Below are 22,923 nucleotides of genomic sequence, written 5' to 3' on the forward strand. Positions count from 1 at the left end.
CAATTTAACAAACTTTTACTTACAAATTCAACAAATGTTCCATTCCAGAAAGAGCCATCTCTCAGCTGTGCTGTATTTCCGAGGAATTACAAGAGGGAGGGAAAGGCATATAATACTACAGAAACTGGCAGAGGTGAAAGCGAGAATTGGGAATGCTGGGAATAAAGAACATGCTCTGTTTAATGAGATTCAAGCTGCAGACAACACAGGCTGCCTGCCTAGTACAGCCTTCTCATGTATGTCCTTCATCATGCCAGACGGCTAATCCAAAGAAAGGCACTTTATTTGATTTGAAGTGGAATTAATGATTGCACTGTTTGATAGTGAAAGTATGCCTAATGGTATGAGCAATAAGGAATGTCTTGTATTCTAACAAGATGATTTGGTAAATGTTTTTTTATCATGTTAAATTTGTATCATTGAGGATGACACTTTAAATCTAATCAGACCATAATGTATACATTGTTTAAAAAAAAAATGTCATATCATTTGGCGATGATAATGTGATCAAGAAGCCATCTCGTAAAATGCATGCGGATGGTGTTTTTATAGTCCTACACAAACAATTAAAAGCTCACAGTCATGTTAGGTTAAACTGATGTCTTGTGTCACTCAGAAATGTCATCATAATACAGAAATGGGTTATGAATGTTGAGAACAACATCCTCCAACATCCTATAAACAACACAGTGTACTATAATGCAATGTATTAGTTTTGTGTTTCTTCTTAAACATACTACATATCCACATTGTTATTTGAAAATTAACTTCTGGATTTCAAACTTGAACAGTGTAATTTTTGGCCCTCTAGCGGGTGAAGCATAAAACTGCAGGTCACTTGCGGAGGAACGTTGTTTTGGTAAAGACGCGAGTTGTGCTTCTACTGCGTTGTTCTGTGTGGATGAATCTGGTGGATTGAGGAGCACCCTTGATGATGATGATCGTTGTTTCAGTGCAAATGTCACTAACGACATCAAACTCTTAAGTCCAAATTAATTAAAGGTGCACTATGCAACTTTCCGTCCACTGGAGGGTGCCTATTCAAAACAAACGCGTAGTTTGATGACGCCAAGTTATAGCATAGAATCTTGGGACATGTGGTCTTCACCTCACAGCCGGTGGAAAATAGGACACGGGCAGAAATTATGTTCATGGATGCGGTTATTAACGTTACTGTAGTGTGAAGCAGAGCAGGACCGAGTGTTGTGGAGCTGAGCACGGCCGCTGGAGCGATTGTTAAATAAATACCCGCCTCGCGAATACCGGGACTTTTATTATGACGGGACGGGACAGTCACCGGGCGCGCGCACTGATCCGCTCTTCCGGTTATGATTTTGAGGTAATGCAGCTCTGTTTATCATATTAGATACATTTAAGTGTGTTTAAAATAATGTTATGACGTTACGCCGTGCGTACACTTGTTCACACTGCTAAGAGTAAAGCGCTCCTGCCAAATAAAAGGCGAAACCAAGGGTAGCCCAGATATGACGCGATTGACAGGTGACTCGCTCAAACGCTATGCTGAAACGTCCCTGTCCTTAGTTAAAATAGCAATTTTCTCACAATTTACAAACAGTTGGAAACATTTAGAATATTGTAGGTACTCAACTGAACAAAATATATAACACTGGCCTAGTGGTTTTTGGATATTTTACTGCAAAAATACTACATAGTGCACCTTTAATAAATAAAGAGTATACAAAAAATGTGTCTTGTGAGCAGGTAAGTAGCTTACCGGTATATCACTTTTGTTTGACTTGTTGAAAAGTCTAAAAATAACTATAAAAGTTCGACAATGCTGATTTTTGATCTGTTAAAGGGTTAGTTCACCCAAAAATGAAAATTATTTCATTTATTACTCTCCCTCGTGTCATTGGACACCCATAACACCTTTGTTCAACTTCGGAACACAAATGAAGATATTTTTGTTTAAAGCTGATGGCTGAGAAAGGCTTCAGATAAGCCTCCATTGGCATTCAGTTCATTCCCACTCACGAGACCCATAAAGGCACTAAACACACGAGACCAAGTCCATCTCATTACAGTGGCTGTACAATAATTTTACCAAGCGACGAGAATAGTTTTTGTGCGCAAAAAAAATCTAAATAATAACTATCCCCCAAGTTATTGTCTTTCATTTAGGTCTGGGACGTGAAAAAAAAAGAGGAATTTATGACCTGCAGGATTTCTTTAAAAGGGTTTAAAAACGAAAGAAAAGACAAGAGTCGGCTGTTTTCGAATAGCCGTGTTTTGTAAGTTTCTAATTTAAAATGTTTGTGATTTTAGGCTATAACCTATGTTTAAATGTTTTTTTCGCTTGTGTGAGCTAAATCTAAAGCACTAGGCTATATAAATAGGCCTATGAATTAATTAATTGAATAAAATGTTGTTTAAATGTAGTACGTTAACCTGACTTCTACGAAAGAGTAAGATAATTGCAATTCTGACGAGCCATGTTCAGTAACAACTTTTGGATTTTAAATCAAAAATAATGAATAAATGCTGTGTTTGTGGTATGCAACAGCGGATCAGTTGCGGACTGCAAACAGCATATGTGAAAGCACAACAGGGCGTGGGGACAGCACGTTCAGTCTTACCAACGTTGGCAATTGGAGGGCACCTGCGGCAAAGTATCGGAAGGGGTTTTCCCCCTGCACACCAAAAAACGTAGGTGGGTAAACCATCGGCGAGATGAGTCTACAGCCACTCCAATCCATGCACACTCCGGAGATCGGCGGAGGAACCATTTTGCCGATCCCTCGCTTCCTTGATTGTGCTATGGGCAAGCCCCCCTTTGCTATATGTGGAAGTAATGTGTCTAAAATCCAAATAATATTGCTCTATGTACTTAGCTGTAACAACGACTCAGGCAGATTGGGATCCATGTGCAGTTTATTAAAATAATGCAAACTCACAGTACAAGCAGGCGTGGGTCGGTAAACCAGGGCAAACAGGAATATCAGAGACAGGGCATCAATCGTGGTCATAACAAGCAAATGGTCAGGGCAGGCAGCAAACAGGCAAGAATCAGAGTCCAGGCAAACAAAGATCAAGGGCAGGCAGAACAGGGTCGTAAACAGTAATCCAAAGCAGAGTCAAACACAGGCAGGAATAAACACAGGCAATAACGCTCAGAAATGTAGCCGGGGCAAACAAGACTTCGCAATGAATGTGTGTGTGAGCAGAGTTTATGTAGGCATGGTAATTAAGAACAGGTGTGCATCAGTCCAGAGAGAGGGTGTATGGGAAATGAAGTCCGATATGAGGTTAGTACTCTGGTGAGTTCGACCTCTGGTGGCCGACGGTGGAATCTTCACCGGCGTTTGTGACATTAGCATAAAAGTTGACTCTTCATCTTATGTACAGTAAAGTCAAACACACTTATATGTCTCTCAAATAGAGGGAGACTATATTTACAGCTCTTCTTTTTAGGCCTGTATACTTCAGCTGTGTTGTTGTTAGTCGGTTAAGCTAGTCATAGATTTGTTATGTATTGTTGTCTCTCAGCAGTTCCGAGTACTTTGTGGTGCACTTATCCATGTATGTTCAAAAAGTTCAGACAAATATTTTCAAGTTTCACGTTTTATTGTCATATACTCATACATGAGAAGCATCTACTGTGAACTTTTGATTTTTGTTGAGCCCATCAGTTAAAATATCTAAAAACAACACAAAAAAAACATTTTTGCATCAGGAAAGCCTATACCTTATAGTGATCTTAGTAAGTCCTACAATGTGTTGAAACAACATTCTGTCACTAATCAACCCATATGTGGTGTCTGTATCAGTTGTTCTTGATATTTATACTGTCCTCACACTATTCTGTCACATGCCTGTCCTGTCTTGTGTGCACATGTGGGTTTTGTCATGTCTTGCATGTGCTCCTGTCATTGTCTGATCCCTCCCCCTTGTTATCTGATTAGTGTTGATTTCTCCCACCTGTTCCCTCTTGATTTCTTCCCTTTATAAGCTCCTTGTGTTTGTCAGTCTGTGTTGGATCCTTGTGTAATGTCTGCGTCTTCCGTCCTCCCCGTGATTCTGTTGGTTTGTTTAAGTTTGTATTTATATTATTCTATTATGTGTTTTTCCCCCTCGTGGGTTGTTGTTTTGAGTTTATGTTTTATTTTATAATAAATGATAATTTTCTGCACTTGAGTCCTCGCACCCTTTTCCATTGTATGTGACGTGACATATTCTCAACCAAATGTCTTTAAGTTTTTTGTTTATTTATTGTTTAAATGCTCTGACTTTTCTGAATTGTCTTTATAGAAACAATCAAACTAATATATATATATATATACTTATATTTGTGCTACTGTCTTATTTTTTCCCCCTGTTGCTTTATTTTTTTAAATATTTTTTTTTGTTTAGGTGCTGTGTTAAGAAATCCCGCCCAACAAAATTCCACCGAGGCTGATGTAGAGATAACTGGCTGCGGCTTATCTAATCTTTTTTCTGTTAGACTGACATTCCCCAGGTTGTCAGACTGTGTATGAAATACACCCTTCACAATAACAATCACTTACTTTCAATTTAAACTTTTGTCCTAAAACCTGGCAACTCAAAAGCGGCTGCACAGCCACGGAGTCTCGCATGCAAGTGGGCTAGTTGCCTACTTCTCAACTCTTGTCAAATTTTTATTGCATAAATGTTATGATTAACACATCACATAAACTGTTATTGAGTGTTGTTGATACACAATAGGAAACTTACAACAGATAGCATAAACAAATAAATTAGACCTATATAACGGTAGAATCCTAGATAATACTGGAATCCGAATTAAGCTTATGCTGTATGTTTATTGCTTAGAAGTTCGATCTGGTTTAGCTCAATGTAGGCCTATGTCATGACAGGCATGAGTCGGTGGGCGTGGCTACAGAATCAGGCTTACTCTGATGTCACAGCCTGGCACATTCTGAAATCCATTGTTTGCTGGGCCTGGTGTCAATAAAAGCTTTTCTTTGATTAAAGAGGAAGTTTTAAGCTCTGAAATTTACAGGATATTCTTATATTACCATGACCTTTTATATATCAAAAAGGAAAGTTGAATTCTCAATTTATGACCCCTTTTAAGCAGTGCTCTTTCTGTTGTTAGTATGATAAAAAGGTTTAAAAGGTACATCTGGGCTGGTCTGCCTCAGTCTTACCGTGCTCGAAGAAGAAGCTCTAAAAGTTGAACTTGAAAGAGAGTGAGGTAAGAGGCTAAACGCTTATTACATGTCAACTGTTTTGCAATAGAAATGTTAAACGACCGACATTAACATCCAGTGATGCAAACTGCTTGACTTTAACCCCTCAAATATATCTGTTTTGAACTCAAAATATGCATTTATGTGATTTATGGAATTCCTGAGTGTGAACAGACAAGAAACCTTTTACGTTTTTTGACACAAGTCATACAAATAAAAGAACATATGTGCATATTTTAATGCAAATATTATTTTCAAATAGTGCTAAACAATTATTTACCAACTAGAATTAGACCTAGAATTTCTATCCCTTTCTAGGCTTTATAAAAAAATTGGCCCCCCTAATGCTCAAGACATGGTTATGGCCTTGGCCTAGTTTTTAGTTAGTTTTAACTAATGCTTAACTATCCCAAAGCTTTTGCCATGCATGCCACATTGAAGTAGATGGAAATCAGTTCACTTCACTTATGAGGTCAGTGACTTTCCAAAACTTGTTCTGTCAAGCCTTATTTTTTCCCTGTCCTTACTTTCACTCTTTCATCATGATTTCAATGCTAAAGCATAAATTCCCCTGGTTTATATAACGTCTGACAAACTGAAGGTTGTTTACCAGACCAAAGTAGAGGGCCATTAACCAACACTATTAAAAATTGAAGACTTTTTATGAAAGCAGCTCCGCACCCCATCCATTAATGAGTGAAATCTAGCAGGGCATAATAATATTTCAGTTCTATAATCTGTTTCAGTAGTCTGTTTCCCATTAGACTCATAAGTGTTAGATGAATAAAACCTCTGCAGTCTTAAAATAGACGGAACCACATTCTGATACCCTATGTGAAAGAAAGAACCCACATGCTTAATATGCCTGTCTAAACAAAAACTTTAACTCCAGACCCCACGAACAATATACAGCATACAATAATAAGTGAAGCTATTCTGCTATGCTGAAACAACAGAAATAACCAAATGATGAAATATATAAAAACACCACAACGTCAGGTTGTGGCTTGATAACATGGTTCCCTTAACTGCACCCTCTGGATCTACAAAAAAATCTTGCTTCACTGACAGCCTATACTATTGCATTATATTGTAGTTTTTTTTAATCCATAATTCTTTTTTAAGGCTCCAATGAAGGAAATGCGGTTCCCCATCTGTCACATTGAGCACTGAAGGAATCTCTGGCAGGGTACTTGATATCCGATTTTCTCTACATATTATTAGCACATATAATACTATGCATTATAATAATTAAAAATAATAAAGTTACTATTCCTGAACCTAACCTCACTTAACTCATTACCTTACATTAGACAGCACTTTTTTAAGTATTTAAGTGCACAAAAGTGTGATAAAAAACGTAAATGTGTTTTTTTTCCTCTATTGTCCCATTGAGAAAAATACAATTGTGCTGTTATATCACAAACTACCATTCTTTATTTCCTTAATTCACTTTCTTAAACGGTAACACTTTACAATAACAGGACATGAATAATCATGTATTAATACATTAATTAATAGTTAATTCAACATGAACTCTTGATTAGTTAAGATATGAACTAATCATGAACTAATGAGGAGCTATCCTTAATTAAGACATGAGTCATAATGATTCATGTATGAATACAGCAGCATTAATACATGTTAGTACATGTTTGGTAATTAATGCATTAATTAACGTGTATGGGTAAACTAAATCAAAAAGGTTCCTTATTAAATAAGAAGCACTCTGACTTTTAAATAAACGTGATTTAATACTGTCATAATTTAAACTGTAAACTGTATTAAAATCTGCCATCTGCAGCTTTGTGACAAATAACATTATTTAGCCATCAATTTCACAGATTTGTCTAATCAAACGTGGAAAATAGACTAATAGCTACCACTAATCATTTTCATTTGATATAAACCGTTTTCTGATTTTTATAGTTCAATTACATTCTAGCCTGACGTGGTCATACTCAATTCTAGTCAGAATATGAGTCTGAAACTGCTCCATTGGGCTGTGATTATAGGGCGTGTTTCAACCGAACCAGGAAAGACCTCAAATGGATAGACCTACAACCAATCAGAGCAACGAAGCGACGCATTGTCAACAGCGCTCAACTGCACTGTGTTGCCAAGTCCGCATTTTTTTCCACGGGTTTAAGTGACTATTATGTGATATATAAAGACCCATGAGTGCGAATTTTAGCAGGCAGCCTTGTTTAGGGCTAGTAGTTGGCGGGTTTTGTTGTAAAAACTTGGCAACCCTGTCTGCACGCGCGCTGGAATAAAACGATCCTTGCCGGTGTTGAAAAAATATAAAATAATTTAATGATACACAGAGTACTTACCCAACATGATCATCATTTTTGAGAGAAATTGTGAAGGTGAATGCATAACAAGCTCTCCGTTTAGGATTCAATCAATATAATCCAAGCCCCTTTGATGACGTGCATGATTACGTTACTGTTGATCATCTGTCCGTCATCGTCTAAAGCCCGCCCTGATGATTTCATTGGTCCGAACAGTTTCTGTTCAGGGATAATTACTCCTCTATGGATCGAGGCCAGACCGAACTGCTCGACCTAAAAATGTTGTGGGTGGGGCTGAGTTCGGCTGGCATCCAGGCTAATTACATTTAGTCATAGCTATAGTTTTCTTCCCGGAACTACAGTATGTAGGGTTTGTTTCTGGTGGGACATTCATTAGTGGTGCTCTCGGTGCTCCTAGCATGTTAGTTGTTTTCCTTCGGTAATGTTGGCATTTTATCCAAGGGGGTAATCTAGCACCCGGAAAGCGTTCCACCCATAGGGGCGGCCATTGCTAACCAAGCCATCACCTGCTGTTAGCATCCCATTGACTCCCATTCATTTTTGAGTCACTTTGACAGTGAATAACTTTACATCTGAGGCGTTTAAAGACTCCATTTGTCCATTGTTTATTTCTTAAGAAACACGACAATGCATAAAAGGCTCCATTACCTTGTATCTTACACTATCGCCCCGTAGAAGCTGTTTTTGTAAAAATAGGCTAACTATTGCGTCATAACCAACGCGACTCTGTCGCACAGTTGAGAAATTACCGTATAGACCTGAGGAGACGCTCGCAGGCAATCTTTTACTGTCTATGAGACAGTCGGGGGGACGTGGAGACATAAAGTCTGATAAAGTCAAGGGAGAAGAATGGGGAGAAGCCGATAGTGAGCCAAAAGCAACGGGAGAAAATATTTAAACAACGGGATTCAGATTTCACTTTCCACAATTACTAGAAGACCTACAACTGTCAGACAGGAGGCTCCCATCACATCTACGTCCTCAAGCTCAGTCTGAGCCTGCGCAGTTCGCTCAGCCATCAGGAAGTGAGTGCTCCTATACTGACATCACTTAACGCCGTAGAAGGCAATGGGATCGCTCCGTCCATTTCTTTTACTGTCTATGATTTTATCAAATAATAATAATAATGTGGACTGCTTTGGTTAACCAAAATAATATTTTTTTAATTGTTTAAATATATATGATTCGATTAGCATTAGCCAGTGGATGTAGATGATATATATATATATATATATATATATATATATATATATATATATATATATATATATATATATATATATATATATATATATATATATATATATATATATATATGTATATATATATATATATATATATATATATATATATATATATATATTGTACCAGGGGTGAAAAGGAATAAGGATTCTTTGTGTATATGTTAATTCATTTTGTAATTAATGAATTGTTAGTGCATCATAGTGTCTAAACTCATGGTTAATTAACCATACACTAACATCAACTCATGGCTTGTTAATGCATCATTGTGTCATGACTTCATGATTAATTCACTATTAACTACTTACCAAATTCAGCTCATGATTTATCATAAGATGCGTCACTGAATAATGTCAAATAGGGTAACAAATTTCATTCAACCTCCCCTCCACTAGATGGTAGACATGTCGTACTTCGTCCCCGACTCATAAAAACATCATGATTCTATACAACATCTATGAGCAAGAGCGCATTGAATCAGTGCAAACAAAAGCGGAGCTGGTGTGCGATTGAGCCGTTATATCAGAGCGTTGTCATTGTCAGCGAGTATTTGCATTAGATTATTATTACTAATATTATTTTGTAATGGCATCAATAAAGCTTACCCGCAATGAAGTGTTGGGTCTTCTATTCGCGGACCCTGATTCTAAAGGGAAATATCAGAGACGGTGATTCTGAAAGTGAAACTAACCCTAACTATACACTAAGCACAAATGGTGGATACTTTGCCCAATTAGATGGTCCTTTGCCCAATGTCAGTGGTGGGAACAATTTTTCCCGGGTTCGGAGTGTTCATCGCAAAGTTAGCAAATGTAAAACATCGAACAACGAAAATGTAATACCTACATAAACTCTGGGTCATCCTTAAAATTTCTCTAATTTACAGAAAGTTTCTATCTTTTATCACTTTTAAGATATAGCCTTTTGAAATTAAGTCAAAATTTAACGTTTTAGGAAAAAACCTCTGGCGCCTAAAGGTTTAAGAGAACGGGTATCGTATCATCATGGCCTATGTCTGGGTGGAGAGAGAACTGTACGGATCCCAGCAGACGTTCCCTCACTTCCGGACTTCACTGCTTGTTTTCTGTTTGGTTATTTTTGGGGACTGATTCCTCAGAAACTGTTATAGGCCTACTGTAAGTCCCAGTAGGTTTAGTTTGATGGGAAAGAGATCACAAAACAGGCCAAGACCTTTTGAGATCAAATATAGCAGATTTAGATGATCAGTGAAAGTAATTAAAAACTAATCTTGGCTTTCAGCAATATTTATGATGAAGCTTCTGATAAAAATGGTTTACATTATGACAATAACAAAGTTCAAAGTCAAAATATCTGTTATTCCTTCTTAGAGAGCCTGTTTAATTTAGTTTACCCATACACGTTAATTAATGCATTAACCAAACATGTACTAACATGTATTAATGCTGCTGTATTCATACATGAATCATTATGACTCATGTCTTAATTAAGGATAGCTCCTCATTAGTTCATGATTAGTTCATATCTTAACTAATCATGAGTTCATGTTGAATTAACTATTAATTAATGCATTAATACATGATTATTCATGTCCTGTTATTGTAAAGTGTTACCTCTCAAACATTTCCTCAAATGTATTATTATTTAAATAAGCAACATTGTATATACATTAAGACAACAAGGATCAACTAAGCTGGATATGTGTTCTCAGAACATATGCCAGGTTGTCAAATTTACAGTATACTGTGGCAAGGTATCACTTCCATTTAATATGGTAATTCAACAACACAGTCTCACCCCTACTCGTCAAATGTTGCCGAACGGTCAAGGGACCCTGACGTCAGCTGTTGACGCACAGGGTACCCCTAAATCGCCATTTTTCGACGTACTGGGTAATCCACTGATTTCAATGAGAAACCTAGGACGTCATAAACAGACGTGTTGGGCATGTGAATGTTATCGTTATGATGGAATATATTGGGTTATAATTTTTACATTATGACATGTTGGAGTGTGATTCTCAATTTAATCAGCCAGCACAATTGTATTTACATTTATTTACGCTATGATACACGTTTGAAACAGCAGTCAAACCCCACCCCGCCCTAAACCTACCCATTTGCGTATTATATGATATAAAACACAGACTGTAACAGACAACAGGCACACTTTATTGAAAAAGTCCAACTATTCCGAGGCCAAACGATTGAATTGTGTGAAGAAAAGACCCAAAAGCAATCACCGTCTCTATCCGCGCCGCGCGCCGCGCACCGCGCGCGCCCCGGCGTCACACTGAAGACGCCACAGGTAGACCCCTCGGCGTCACGCGATGGACGAACTGGGAACCCAATTGCTTTCAGTGGGAAACCTTTGGCGTCAACATTAGACGGCAATTCTATCGGTATGAAATCGCGCTGAAGAAGTCTCATTCAGAACACATCGCGATGTTTGGCATCAGATCACGTGTGCCACATGTTGGTGAGTAGTCATACATATTATGTCCTAATATTTGATATAAAGTATTTTCTGCTTGTCGTTATCGATCATGTTCAGTCACTGCATTGTCTCTGTCATCATCTTCACTGAGGCTTTGCATTTCTTTGCTTTCTAAATAAACACACCTTGCTAATAGGGTGATTAAACACTGTCACGTGACGTGCTATAGACCTTTAAACATTTGTTAATATTTAATAATAATTACTAGTGTAGTTCCAACGTGGCATTTGTAGTAGAAGCACAATAAAAAAATAAAATAAAAAAACACTTGCCATGCGTTTACCACAGTATTGGTAGTTTTAATGTGATATTTGTTGTAAATAAACAGTAACCACAACAATTGATATTTTTAATGTGATATTTGTTGTAAATAAACAGTAGCCACAACAATTACCATGCTTTAATGCATTTTAATGTAAAATCCAAATATTGTTATTTAAATAGTATACTTTATAATGCTATATATTATATATTATGACTTTTTTCTCTCTTTCTTTTTTTTTTTTACCTGAAAAGACCAAAAGGGCCTCTCGGACTCAGTCAACCCATTCTTGTTTGTGGAGAAGTAACGGAGAAAACCAAAAGCTGCAACAGCAAATATTTGTAATGGTATGTATGTGTTGGTTTGAACCCTTTATCAAACATTTTATTTAGCATTTGTTGTTACTTATTCTTACAAATCCCATATCTCAATCAGTAAGAACATATTCCCGAAGTCTTAATAATTCACAAGATTTAACAAGTTGTCAAATTCGTATGATTCTCGTACATATAGCTCTGAAAAAAATGAAGAGACCACTTAACATGGATTTCTAAATGTTAAGTGGTCTCTTAATTTTTTTTCCAGAGCTGTATTTGTATATGAAGAGTTCAGATGCAAAAGCCTCAAAAAGCCACTTTGGTCACATGACATCAGATATTCAATTATTTTTTCTTAATCAGATCACTTGCACTGTTTATAACGTCCCGTTTGCATGTAAATAATTTATGTGATCACAAAATCAAGTGAGTTATCTACATTTTCAAACAAATTCTTATGATATAGCTTGCTATTACATACTTTTAACTGTCTTAATTTATATGTTTTAAAAACAATAGTATTTGCACAGAGTAAATGATACTTTCTTGTTTTACAGAAGAGAAGAAAGACCAGACCTTATATCGAAGCAAGCTAAGAAAATAAGTCCTTTGTTTAGGGTGAGGAAGGAAGATGGACATCTTGTGCCCGAAGAAGACAGAAAAGTGCGCAAGTCCATTGGTATGTCTTGTATTGAAGCAATGCTGTAATATGTAGTACAAAATTTGATGTTGATCTCTCAAAGGACTATTCATTTCAACAGTGATCATTCTTTCTACTCTGATAAAATACGTACCATTATTCATGTCTAAATATTTTAATAACTCCTAAAATAAGCAAATGAGGTTCTGTATCTTGGATTTATTTAAAATGGTAAATATTTGTTTTCCCTTTTTGATACAATTATTATTACACTTTTGGCCTTCAGTTCTTAAAAACTGCACCGTCTGTTTGTCTTAGATAAAAGTAGACAAGTGTGGGAAAAAGCATTTAGTTGTTATAAACTCCATGTATTTCTCCATTGTTTTGTAGACCATGGATGGTTCTGGGTAGCTTTAGAAGATAATGAGTTGGGACATATTAGGAATCAAATAGTAAATGTTCTTTGAAATATCTGGTTAGTTCTTTCTAAAAGATCTACTGTTTAAAAGGTTGCTGTTGATATGGGTAAATTATTTTTTGTTCAGTACTTGGCTAATATTATGGGCTGAAATATTATACATAATGCTTCAATGTGTATATTATTTTATGTACTGACTGCTGCTTTGTAAATTTAAATCAGGAATTGGCATTTCTGCCCATTTTGAGGTGGAGAGTTTACTGAAGAACATAGGTTAACCTGACTGTACATTAAACTTAATATGAATTGTGTTTGTTGTTTTACTTTTAGACCAGGACTGGAGAACGCCGGATTATACGACTTCTTCCTCTGGTTGAGAAAAGGCTACACAACATCAGTGATCACATCATCTGTACATTGATTATACTGTAGGGTACAAGTGGGCGAACTGTTTAGAAGAAGAAGAACATGAACATGATAGAGGGAAGAGGCAGAAACCAGTCTAGTTGTAATAATGAATCATTATTTTCCAACACTATATCAAATCTGTTTTCTGTATCATAGTTGACTGGATGGGATTATGTGGCACTCATTTGTGTGGCTTCAGCAGCTGTGAATGGATTAATATGATGTTAATGTGTTTTTTAAAACCCATTTTTATTTATCTTGAATCTAATTTGACTTTATTCTACTTTATCAACTGTATACTGTATCCTCCAATAAAGTGTTGAGTGATTAAGTAAGGTGAGTATTGTGTATGGTGTTTGGTACAGTAAATACACATTCAACAAGTTTATTTAGGTTATCTAATTAATTACCAAGAATATTTTTACTTGAGAAGTAAACATTTTTTATCTGGTTATATTATATTTGGTACAATGCTCCAAAAAGTTGTATATACTTGCATGCTGTGACAAGTATGTCAGTTTTCAGTGAAATAAAGGGAAGGATTACAAACACTTCAAGCTTAACTGAAGATGATCCATGTTGATCATTCTGGTACATCTACTACTGCAATAAAAATTAAAGCATGCACATTTTCGATGCCAGGTACGTGAAGAGGGTGTAGATGAAATTGTGACAATGTCTCTTGTTATTTTACTTAATGGTGCATGGTCCTATATTTAATAGTAATAATGAAGTGTAAATAATATAAATAGTTTTTGTTTACTCTGGAAAGTGGATAATGGCAAGTTGTTGCAGGTTCATCCATTATATTTATTAGTGTTTATCCATAAAAGAAAATAAAACTTAATAATTATTATTTTACAACATTTCTTTCAAATATTTCTGTATTTCATCAGATGGTCTTACAATATCAAAACCTATACACAAGCATGACGTTAGAATAGAAAAGACAAAATACTCTGATATTTAAATGTGACTCAAAGTTTGTTGTCCGTGATGAGGAGAATAGATCTGTGTATGTTGTACTGCCCTTACACCTCCAGGGACCCAGAAGTGGCCCCTTGAAGAGCAAAAAAAAAGCATATTTCAAATGGCTTTAACTCAAAGTCTGGTTAGCGTATCACAGAGAAAATTGGCAGGACAACTGCATATGCAATGTTTACTAAATAATGTTGGCCACAGTTTTCAGACATATATGGAAAGCTGCCATAAAGGTTTTTTTAAAAGTGCTCACAGTAAAATATACAATTTCAGCTTGGCCCTCATATATGTCATATAGGTTTACACAATGAACATATTTTAATATCCAGTTGTCCATTAAATATGTAATTTACTTAACATTTATTGTTTCATTATGAAACCTTTTAAACTACATTACCCATATATCTGTCATTGTATCAATGCAATGGGAAACATGGCGCTGTAGTTCATAGAAGTGTGCAGAAATGCTTAGGGTTAGGGTTGGGTTCTCAGTAAAGGAGTCATTTCTCACAACATAGCGACACTTTATAGTTAGCTTAACGTATTACTGACGTAATAACACCAAAACATACTTTGTAACATGAAACGCCGTTTTATATGAGTTAAAACAGATAGTCCAATCACAGCGCGTTCTGCGATAAAGTCACAGCCAATGACAACCCAGCTGAACACAGGCGTCACACTTACTTGTCCATTTATGGTAAATTATATCACATCTCATCCGGTTCAACTGAAGGGGTAGATTCCTTAAAGAATTAATATTTAGGCTAAATATTATATTTATTATAATAAATATTAAACATTATTTATTCTAAATATAGGCTAAATATTTATTTATTCTAATTAAATAATAAAACTCACATTTTAAAATGAAAGTCTTCTTTGTGTGGTTAAACGGATGCATAATAAATATATTTGAAAGAGAATCCTTTTTCTATGCAATGGTCTACAAGCATAAACTTCTTTAAGCCATCCTTTACAATCTGAACTCTTGGAATTAAAACAAATATAACAAAAGCACAATGAATGCACACAATTTTGTAAGCATATTCCAAGATTTAATGTCAAACAGTTTAAATACAAATGTAGTGCCCATATATATATATGCAAAAAAATAACATTTTACATTCTAAACTTTAATACTATATATTTGCAATTATTATTCACTTTTATTGTAACTAAATTAAATGCCAATTAAAATAGTTGATGATTATTGTAAATGTTAACCATTTTCAGTAAGAAAATACTTCTATAAAGTACATTCATGTTACAGTTACATTAACAAGGTAGTGATATAATGATAGGTAGTGAAATAATGATAGAGGTAGTTATGGTAGACATGTACTTTAGTGACCATTGTAATAAAAGTTTTAATGAATAATTATTGATTTCAAAAGGTATTAACTCTCACTATCTTCATTTGTTCAAACAAACAACAAATGCAGAAATATACATTGGACTATAGCATCATGAAGTCAATGCATGACTAGAACTAGTGGATGGCAATAGATATGTCCTTCACTAAAACTCCTGATGATAAAGGCATAGGCAGACATCAAGAACAGTTTATGAATATTGGTTCTGCATATATCAAAGAGATCATAAGACTCCACAGACTCCACGTGAAGACTTTGAGACACTGTGACAGAGCAAAGGGTGCACTTCACTGGACATGTCCTATGCATGCCCAAACAACAACACCCAAAAACACTTATGAAGTGGACACCACCAGGAGGACGCACGAGACAGGGAAAACCAAGGAAGATATGAGACAGATGTTTCACGAAGACCTCAATGCCGGTGTTCCATGAGAAGATGTGAAAACGTGGCCACAGATCGAATATGTTGGAGGACACATGTTGCCCAATGCGCCCAGGACAGGACATGATGATGATGTTGTCAGTTTATACATAACTGTAAGATTTATTTCTGTAAAAAACGATGCATAATTAAATGTTAAATACATTTATGTAATAAGTTCACAGATATGTGTGCATTCCCATTATTAAAAGTATATAATAGCAAGCTATATCATATGAATTTGTTTGAAAATGTAGATAACGCACTTGATTTTGTGATCACATACATTATTTACATGCAAACGGGACGTTAATAATAATAAAAAATAATTGAATATCTGATGTCATGTGACCGAAGTGGCTTTTTGAGGCTTTTGCATCTGAACTCTTCATATACAAATACAGCTCTGGATATACTATACTATTTAAATAACAATATTTGGTTTTTACATTAAAATGCATTTAAAGCATGGTAATTGTTGTGGTTACTGTTTATTTACAACAAATATCACATTAAAACTACCAATACTGTGGTAAACGCATGGCAAGTGTTTTTTTATTTTATTTTTTTATTGTGCTTCTACTACAAATGCCACGTTGGAACTACACTAGTAATTATTATTAAATATTAACAAATGTTTAAAGGTCTATAGCACGTCACGTGACAGTGTTTAATCACCCTATTAGCAAGGTGTGTTTATTTAGAAAGCAAAGAAATGCAAAGCCTCAGTGGAGATGATGACAGATACAATGCAGTGACTGAACATGATCGATAACGACAAGCAGAAAATACTTTATATCAAATATTAGGACATAATATGTATGACTACTCACCAACATGTGGCACACGTGATCTGATGCCAAACATCGCGATGTGTTCTGAATGAGACTTCTTCAGCGCGATTTCATACCGATAGAATTGCCGTCTAATGTTGACGCCAAAGGTTTCCCACTGAAAGCAATTGGGTTCCCAGTTCGTCCATCGCGTGACGCCGAGGGGTCTACCTGTGGCGTCTTCAGTGTGACGCCGGGGCGCGCGCGGTGCGCGGCGCGCGGCGCGGATAGAGACGGTGATTGCTTTTGGGTCTTTTCTTCACACAATTCAATCGTTTGGCCTCGGAATAGTTGGACTTTTTCAATAAAGTGTGCCTGTTGTCTGTTACAGTCTGTGTTTTATATCATATAATACGCAAATGGGTAGGTTTAGGGCGGGGTGGGGTTTGACTGCTGTTTCAAACGTGTATCATAGCGTAAATAAATGTAAATACAATTGTGCTGGCTGATTAAATTGAGAATCACACTCCAACATGTCATAATGTAAAAATTATAACCCAATATATTCCATCATAACGATAACATTCACATGCCCAACACGTCTGTTTATGACGTCCTAGGTTTCTCATTGAAATCAGTGGATTACCCAGTACGTCGAAAAATGGCGATTTAGGGGTACCCTGTGCGTCAACAGCTGACGTCAGGGTCCCTTGACCGTTCGGCAACATTTGACGAGTAGGGGTGAGACTGTGTTGAATTCAAACAGTTCATTAACTACTATTTCTGTTGACCAAAGCTGCAGTTTGATTTGGTACATTTGATTTTTACTTGAAAAGTTTGGTGTTTTTTACTATTTACATCTTTTCAGAAGTATGCAGTTTAAGTTCCTATTGGGACAACATGCCTAAACTAAATGAAAATACACAACAAAGCAAATGAAAGTATTTTACTTGGCGCAGGAGAAGTAGGATGATTGATCAAGGCTTCATAGTGTTTGAACACACTCAGAATATTTCAGTTAAGAGCTTCACTATTACCTTCTTTTCTGCTTTATTTTCTTGAAATGGATTCAACTTTGAGAGCTTTGCTTTGGAAATATTAAATTAATGGATCATTTCAGCAAATGCATGTTATATGTTTCTGATAATCTTAAGAACTGTTTTCAAATCTATGATTTGAATACAGTGTACAATATTTCTTAAATCAGTTTTTTTTGAAGAAATCCAAAGAATAATAAAGTAAGATGTCAGCTGATTTTTTTCTTTTTCAAATTTTCAAACATTCAAACAAGCGTTTCATTTTAAAATACGCTTATGAATTATTAAAACAGGATTAAACAAATATCATGTTTATATATGTACAATAACTTGATAGCATGAGGTGTTTTTTTTCTATGACTTTCTAATCTAGAACTATCTATACTTCTGCTTTCAAAACTACGTGTCAAACGTTGTATTTTCCAAAAACATCACGCAACACTTAGCTCTTGCATTTTCTTGTTTCTTGTTGCGTTATTAATTTCACATGGTTTTTTTAACCATTTGTGGTTTTAAAATTGGACCTCAATCATCTGACGTATTAAAACATTAGAAATACATTAGAATTACTGCACTGTAAAAAATTATTTAGAAAAAAATTACCTGGTTGCCTTAAAATTTTGAGTTCATTAAAATTAAAAATTTTAGTTAATACAATGAACATTTTTTGAGATTTGACAACCTTTATTAAAATATTATTTAAAGATTTTGTAAGCATATTGGGTAATTGTGTGTGTTTTATTTCTGATGACGCAGTGAAACATGCCAAATAGAGCTGTTTTCAAGATTTATCAAAATTTTTATGTGGTTCAGATACAAAAATATTTTGAGTTTCTATTTATTAAAACACATTTTCTTCATTGCATCAACTCAAATTTTTTATTTCAATAAACTCAAAATTTTAAGGCAACCAGGTTACTTACTTTTTTAAGTTAAACCAACAAAAAACAACAATTTTTTTACAGTGTGTAGGTCAGAAATACTGTTTCATTGTGGCTCTCTGGAGTTAAATACTGATGCATTATTCCAGTCTCCCATAAGTCTTATCCAGTGGGAGCTGCAGAGAAAATGTAACAAATAAAAGTGACCTTTTTTTCTTTTCTTTTTTTAAAAATGTTATCATACACTGATTAGGCATACCATTATGACCACTGACAGGTGACGTATAACAATGATTGTCTCTTCTTCACGGCACCTGTTAGTGGGTGGGATATGTTAGGCTGCAAGTGAACATTTTGTCCTCAAAGTTGATGTGTTAGAAGCCGGAAAAACGGGCTAGAGTAAGAATTTGAGCGGGTTTGACAAGAGCCAAATTGTGATGGCTAGATGACTGGGTCAAAGCATCTCCAAAACTTCAGCTCTTGTGGGGTGTTCCCGGTCTGCAGTGGTCAGTGTCTATCAAAAGTGGTCCAAGGAAGGAACAGTGGTGAACCGATGACCGATATATTTCTTTTACATCACGTGGATTGCCGGGTGCGTGTGCATCGCTTAAATGGGGAACACATGGCACCAGGATGCACTATGGGAAGAAGGCAAGCCAGCAGAGGCAGTCTGATGCTTTGGGCAATGTTCTGTTGGGAAGTTTTTGGTCCTGCCATCCATAGATGTTACTGACACATATTTCTGCTTTCAAAACTACATGTCAGAAATAATGGTTGTATTTTTCTAAAAGGTATACGCAATGCTTTTGCATTCTTTCTAGAGTTTTTTTATTTATTTTTATTACTGTTTGTGGTTTTAAAATTGTACTTTAATCACAAGCCTAAGGCATCTGATGTATTAAAACATTAGAAATACATAAGAATTACTGTACGTTTCATTGTGGCTCTCTGGAGTTAAATACTGATACATTATTTCTCTCCCATAAGTCTTATCCAGTGGGAGCTGCTGAGAAAATGTAACAAATAAAAGTGATCTTTTTTTTCTATTCATTTTTAAATTTTTTATAACGTGCTGTTGAAATGTTTTGTATAACTAGTTGAAATTCAGGTTAAATATGATTACTTTGAAACTATTTTTTTTGTGTGTGGAATATAGCAGGAAGCAGGAAGCCTCTCCCAGAGATCTCCCTTGTGAGAAGGATGTCCTACATCAATTAGAGCAGATCCTGTAGTCACTTACAGGCAGAAGAACAGAGAACAAAGTGGCCAATACAAGTCCATACAGTTTAAACACATTCATCCAAACACTGCAGGGGCCTGACCGTCCTTCCTTTCTTTGGCACTAACTGCCTCTGCCTTTTTTTTCTCCTGGATGACTCATGAGCTTTATTACTGACTGAGGCAAGGTTTTCCTGTAATCCACTGGTGTTTTCCTGGAATATTCCTGACACTCTATCACTGTGTCTATGGTGATGATGAGATTATTTGTCAATTACTTCCCTTCCCGGACCCTAATCATTAAAGGTAGATTTTTAAATATATATTTTACAGTAGTATTTTTAATTAGATCACTTTTATTTATCAACATTGAATATATGTAAAAACAGGCCCATCATCCTTCTGTCCAGAAACAAAAGTAACAAACACTTTCATGCATTGTGAGTTGCATTAGGCTCTGGGCTTATCCATATTGACAGCTTGCCCATCCTATCAGATCCAGGCAAATATTTTTTTCTAATGTTTCACAATTCTTCATTATTATACATTTTGCCTTTGCGGCAATATTTGCATTCGATTCCAACTGCAGAGCCTTTTTTGTTATTAACTTGCCATTTATGACACATTTAAGATAGAAATACGTCTTGACAAAGATGACAGGACGCCATGACACTTTTGTCGTTTAAAAAATTAATCAACCGAATATGACCCTATTCCGCACGCCGTGCTCAAACATCACAAAAACAGCTTGTAGAAGAAGACTATAGGCTTGTAGCTCAAACTGTAGAGCGTGGCGCTAGCAACGCCAAGGTCATGGGTTCGATTCCCAGGGAAAGCAAGAACTGACAAAAATGTAAAATGTGTACCTTAAAATGCAATGTAAGTCGCTTTGGATAAAAGCGTCTGCCAAATGTATAAATATAAGAAAGAAAGTAGACAAGGAATGGCCTACTTTTAGCTGTGTTGCTATGTTTCAATAGGATTCTGGGATTTATAAGTTAGTAATGTGAATTATTCCGGCACCGACACGCACTATTAGAGGGCCACCCATCCACTCATTCACTTTCTGCCTACGCCACTGTTCTTCTCATGTGAACATATCATCAGAGAAGAAAAAAAACATCACTGCAAGAGGGAGAGTGAGGTAGCCTGACAAGCCATTGACTCACCATTGACAGGGCTCAATCTGATGGGCGGATAAACGGTTGTCTTTCAAACTCCCTCCTCTGCAAACAATAGGATAGCTTTACAACCAACCAGAGCGACGTGAAGCAGAGCTAGTTGAAAGATTAAACTTTCGCCGTATCTGGTCGGAAAAACTGCGAACACATCTTCCCTTCTTAAGAATGACTTCAGTGCCGTTCTTTGTTCTTTTCTCAGAGAAAAGCTTAACTCCAAGTCTTCAGTCGTGGTCAAAGTTGATTCGAAAGACCGCCGTTCGCCAGTTTCTGTGTTTACTAGAAGTACGCAAACGCAACTCGGCCGTCATTATGTTAAGCCCCGCCCACCGACTTTATACACGATGTGATTGGCCTGACCAGAGTTTGGTTTTTACAGCTCAGAAGTGTACTGAGAGTTGCTAGAAGACACTCGCTAGACGAAACAGATTTGCTGCCGCTAGGGTGCGTCTAGATTTCTAGGCTAAGGGTGAAGCTATTTTGGACTTCAAGCTCCACCCATTGGCTCTGCAGCGAGCAACCTCTCGTTCATTTTTCTCCAAAACAGAAATAATTAATTATTTTAGCTGACTTATCTCTCTGAGAGATTCTGTCATGGTGCGGATACTACACTTTGAACACAACGGTCGAGATATGACATCAAACTCAACAGCATCTTTTTGATAAACAGGAATTCAATAACAAATAGTTATACATTCAAAATGAACAAACACACAATCTATTCAACTTTACTGCGAAAATATGCATTCTTTTAATAATACAGCCAAGAGTTTTACTGGTCACACATCGTCATATGTTGCAAATTTGCTAGGCAGAGGCCTTCTTCCAAATGGCCCTTGGCCAGAATGTGGGTTTGGTAAAGCAGAGAGAACTTTAATGAGAAAATGATTTTCATCAAAATTAGGTGCATAGATATTGGCCACTATACCACAGGGGTGTTAAACAATAACCCAGATTCTATGAGGAGGAACCATTACGGTCAGCCCAATCTGAGGGGTTAAAATAAATATCTTTCTAAATAAAAATAGCAACTCACCTTGATCTACTAGAAAATATTTTGAGACTCATTTTCTGCTCAATTTAATGTGATGAGAGACACTGAGATGTATCTCCTGCAAAAATTTGAAAATCCGACTTTGAAAATCGGTTCTATATGGCTTCAAACCAATAAACTAACAGTTTATTAGTTTATTGACAGTTCGAAAATTAAATGTCTGCTGAGTGGTGCTGAACAGTTAAAGGTCAGATATGCTTTAAAAAAATATTTACTGATTTGAAAAAAGAGGATATGTTGAAAGAAAGGAGGATAAACATCAGGGACTCTACATGGACCACTGGATGGAGAGATCAACCTCTCCAGTGGTAAACCTTTCTCAATTGAAAAGGGAAGTCCCTTCTATTAATTTTTACTTGTGCTTTGGCCTCTTAAGGCTTCTGTCTGCCAACTGAGAAGATAATGAGGCAGTTCAATTTTCAGCAAACACATAAATCATTTTTGTCTCTTGTCTAATCTGTTGACACGTTTCACAAACATTTAAAAGCAAAGACACAGGAAAAATCGGTTTAGAAACTTAAATTGCTTTTGCCAAAATCTGGAAGACTGGTGAATAAGAAGCCTTTCAATTCAAAGATCAAATTTTACTTTCATTTTACAGACCTTTTAAAATGGTGACGCATCTACACTTCTGTTTTTTAACCAACACCTAACCAACAGAAGTCATATTTGAGTAATTATCAATTTTAACTTTCACTTCCTCAGTTTTTTTCCCCCAATAGATAAGAG

General features: G+C 36.0%; 1 protein-coding gene and 1 long non-coding RNA gene across 4 annotated transcripts in view; both read left to right on the forward strand.

Annotated features, from left to right (window-relative positions):
- exoc3l4 (exocyst complex component 3-like 4) overlaps nt 1–727 on the forward strand; it is a 127,016-nt gene extending 126,289 nt beyond the window's left edge. For all 3 annotated transcript variants that reach the window (XM_067422503.1, XM_067422502.1, XM_067422501.1), the window contains exon 14: nt 49–727. In XM_067422503.1, the coding sequence (XP_067278604.1) occupies nt 49–265 (217 nt within the window). In that variant the 3' untranslated portion in view covers nt 266–727. The remainder of the gene's footprint in view (nt 1–48) is intronic.
- A 10,346-nt stretch (nt 728–11,073) lies between these two features.
- Nucleotides 11,074–13,373, forward strand: LOC137045421 (uncharacterized). The gene is made up of 4 exons (XR_010898769.1): nt 11,074–11,209; nt 11,744–11,836; nt 12,364–12,485; nt 13,195–13,373. It is a non-coding gene; the product is annotated as an uncharacterized lncRNA (long non-coding RNA).
- The last annotated feature ends 9,550 nt before the right edge of the window (nt 13,374–22,923 follow it).

Source organism: Pseudorasbora parva, chromosome 17 (assembly GCF_024679245.1).
Source record: "Pseudorasbora parva isolate DD20220531a chromosome 17, ASM2467924v1, whole genome shotgun sequence".
Lineage (NCBI taxonomy): Eukaryota > Metazoa > Chordata > Actinopteri > Cypriniformes > Gobionidae > Pseudorasbora > Pseudorasbora parva.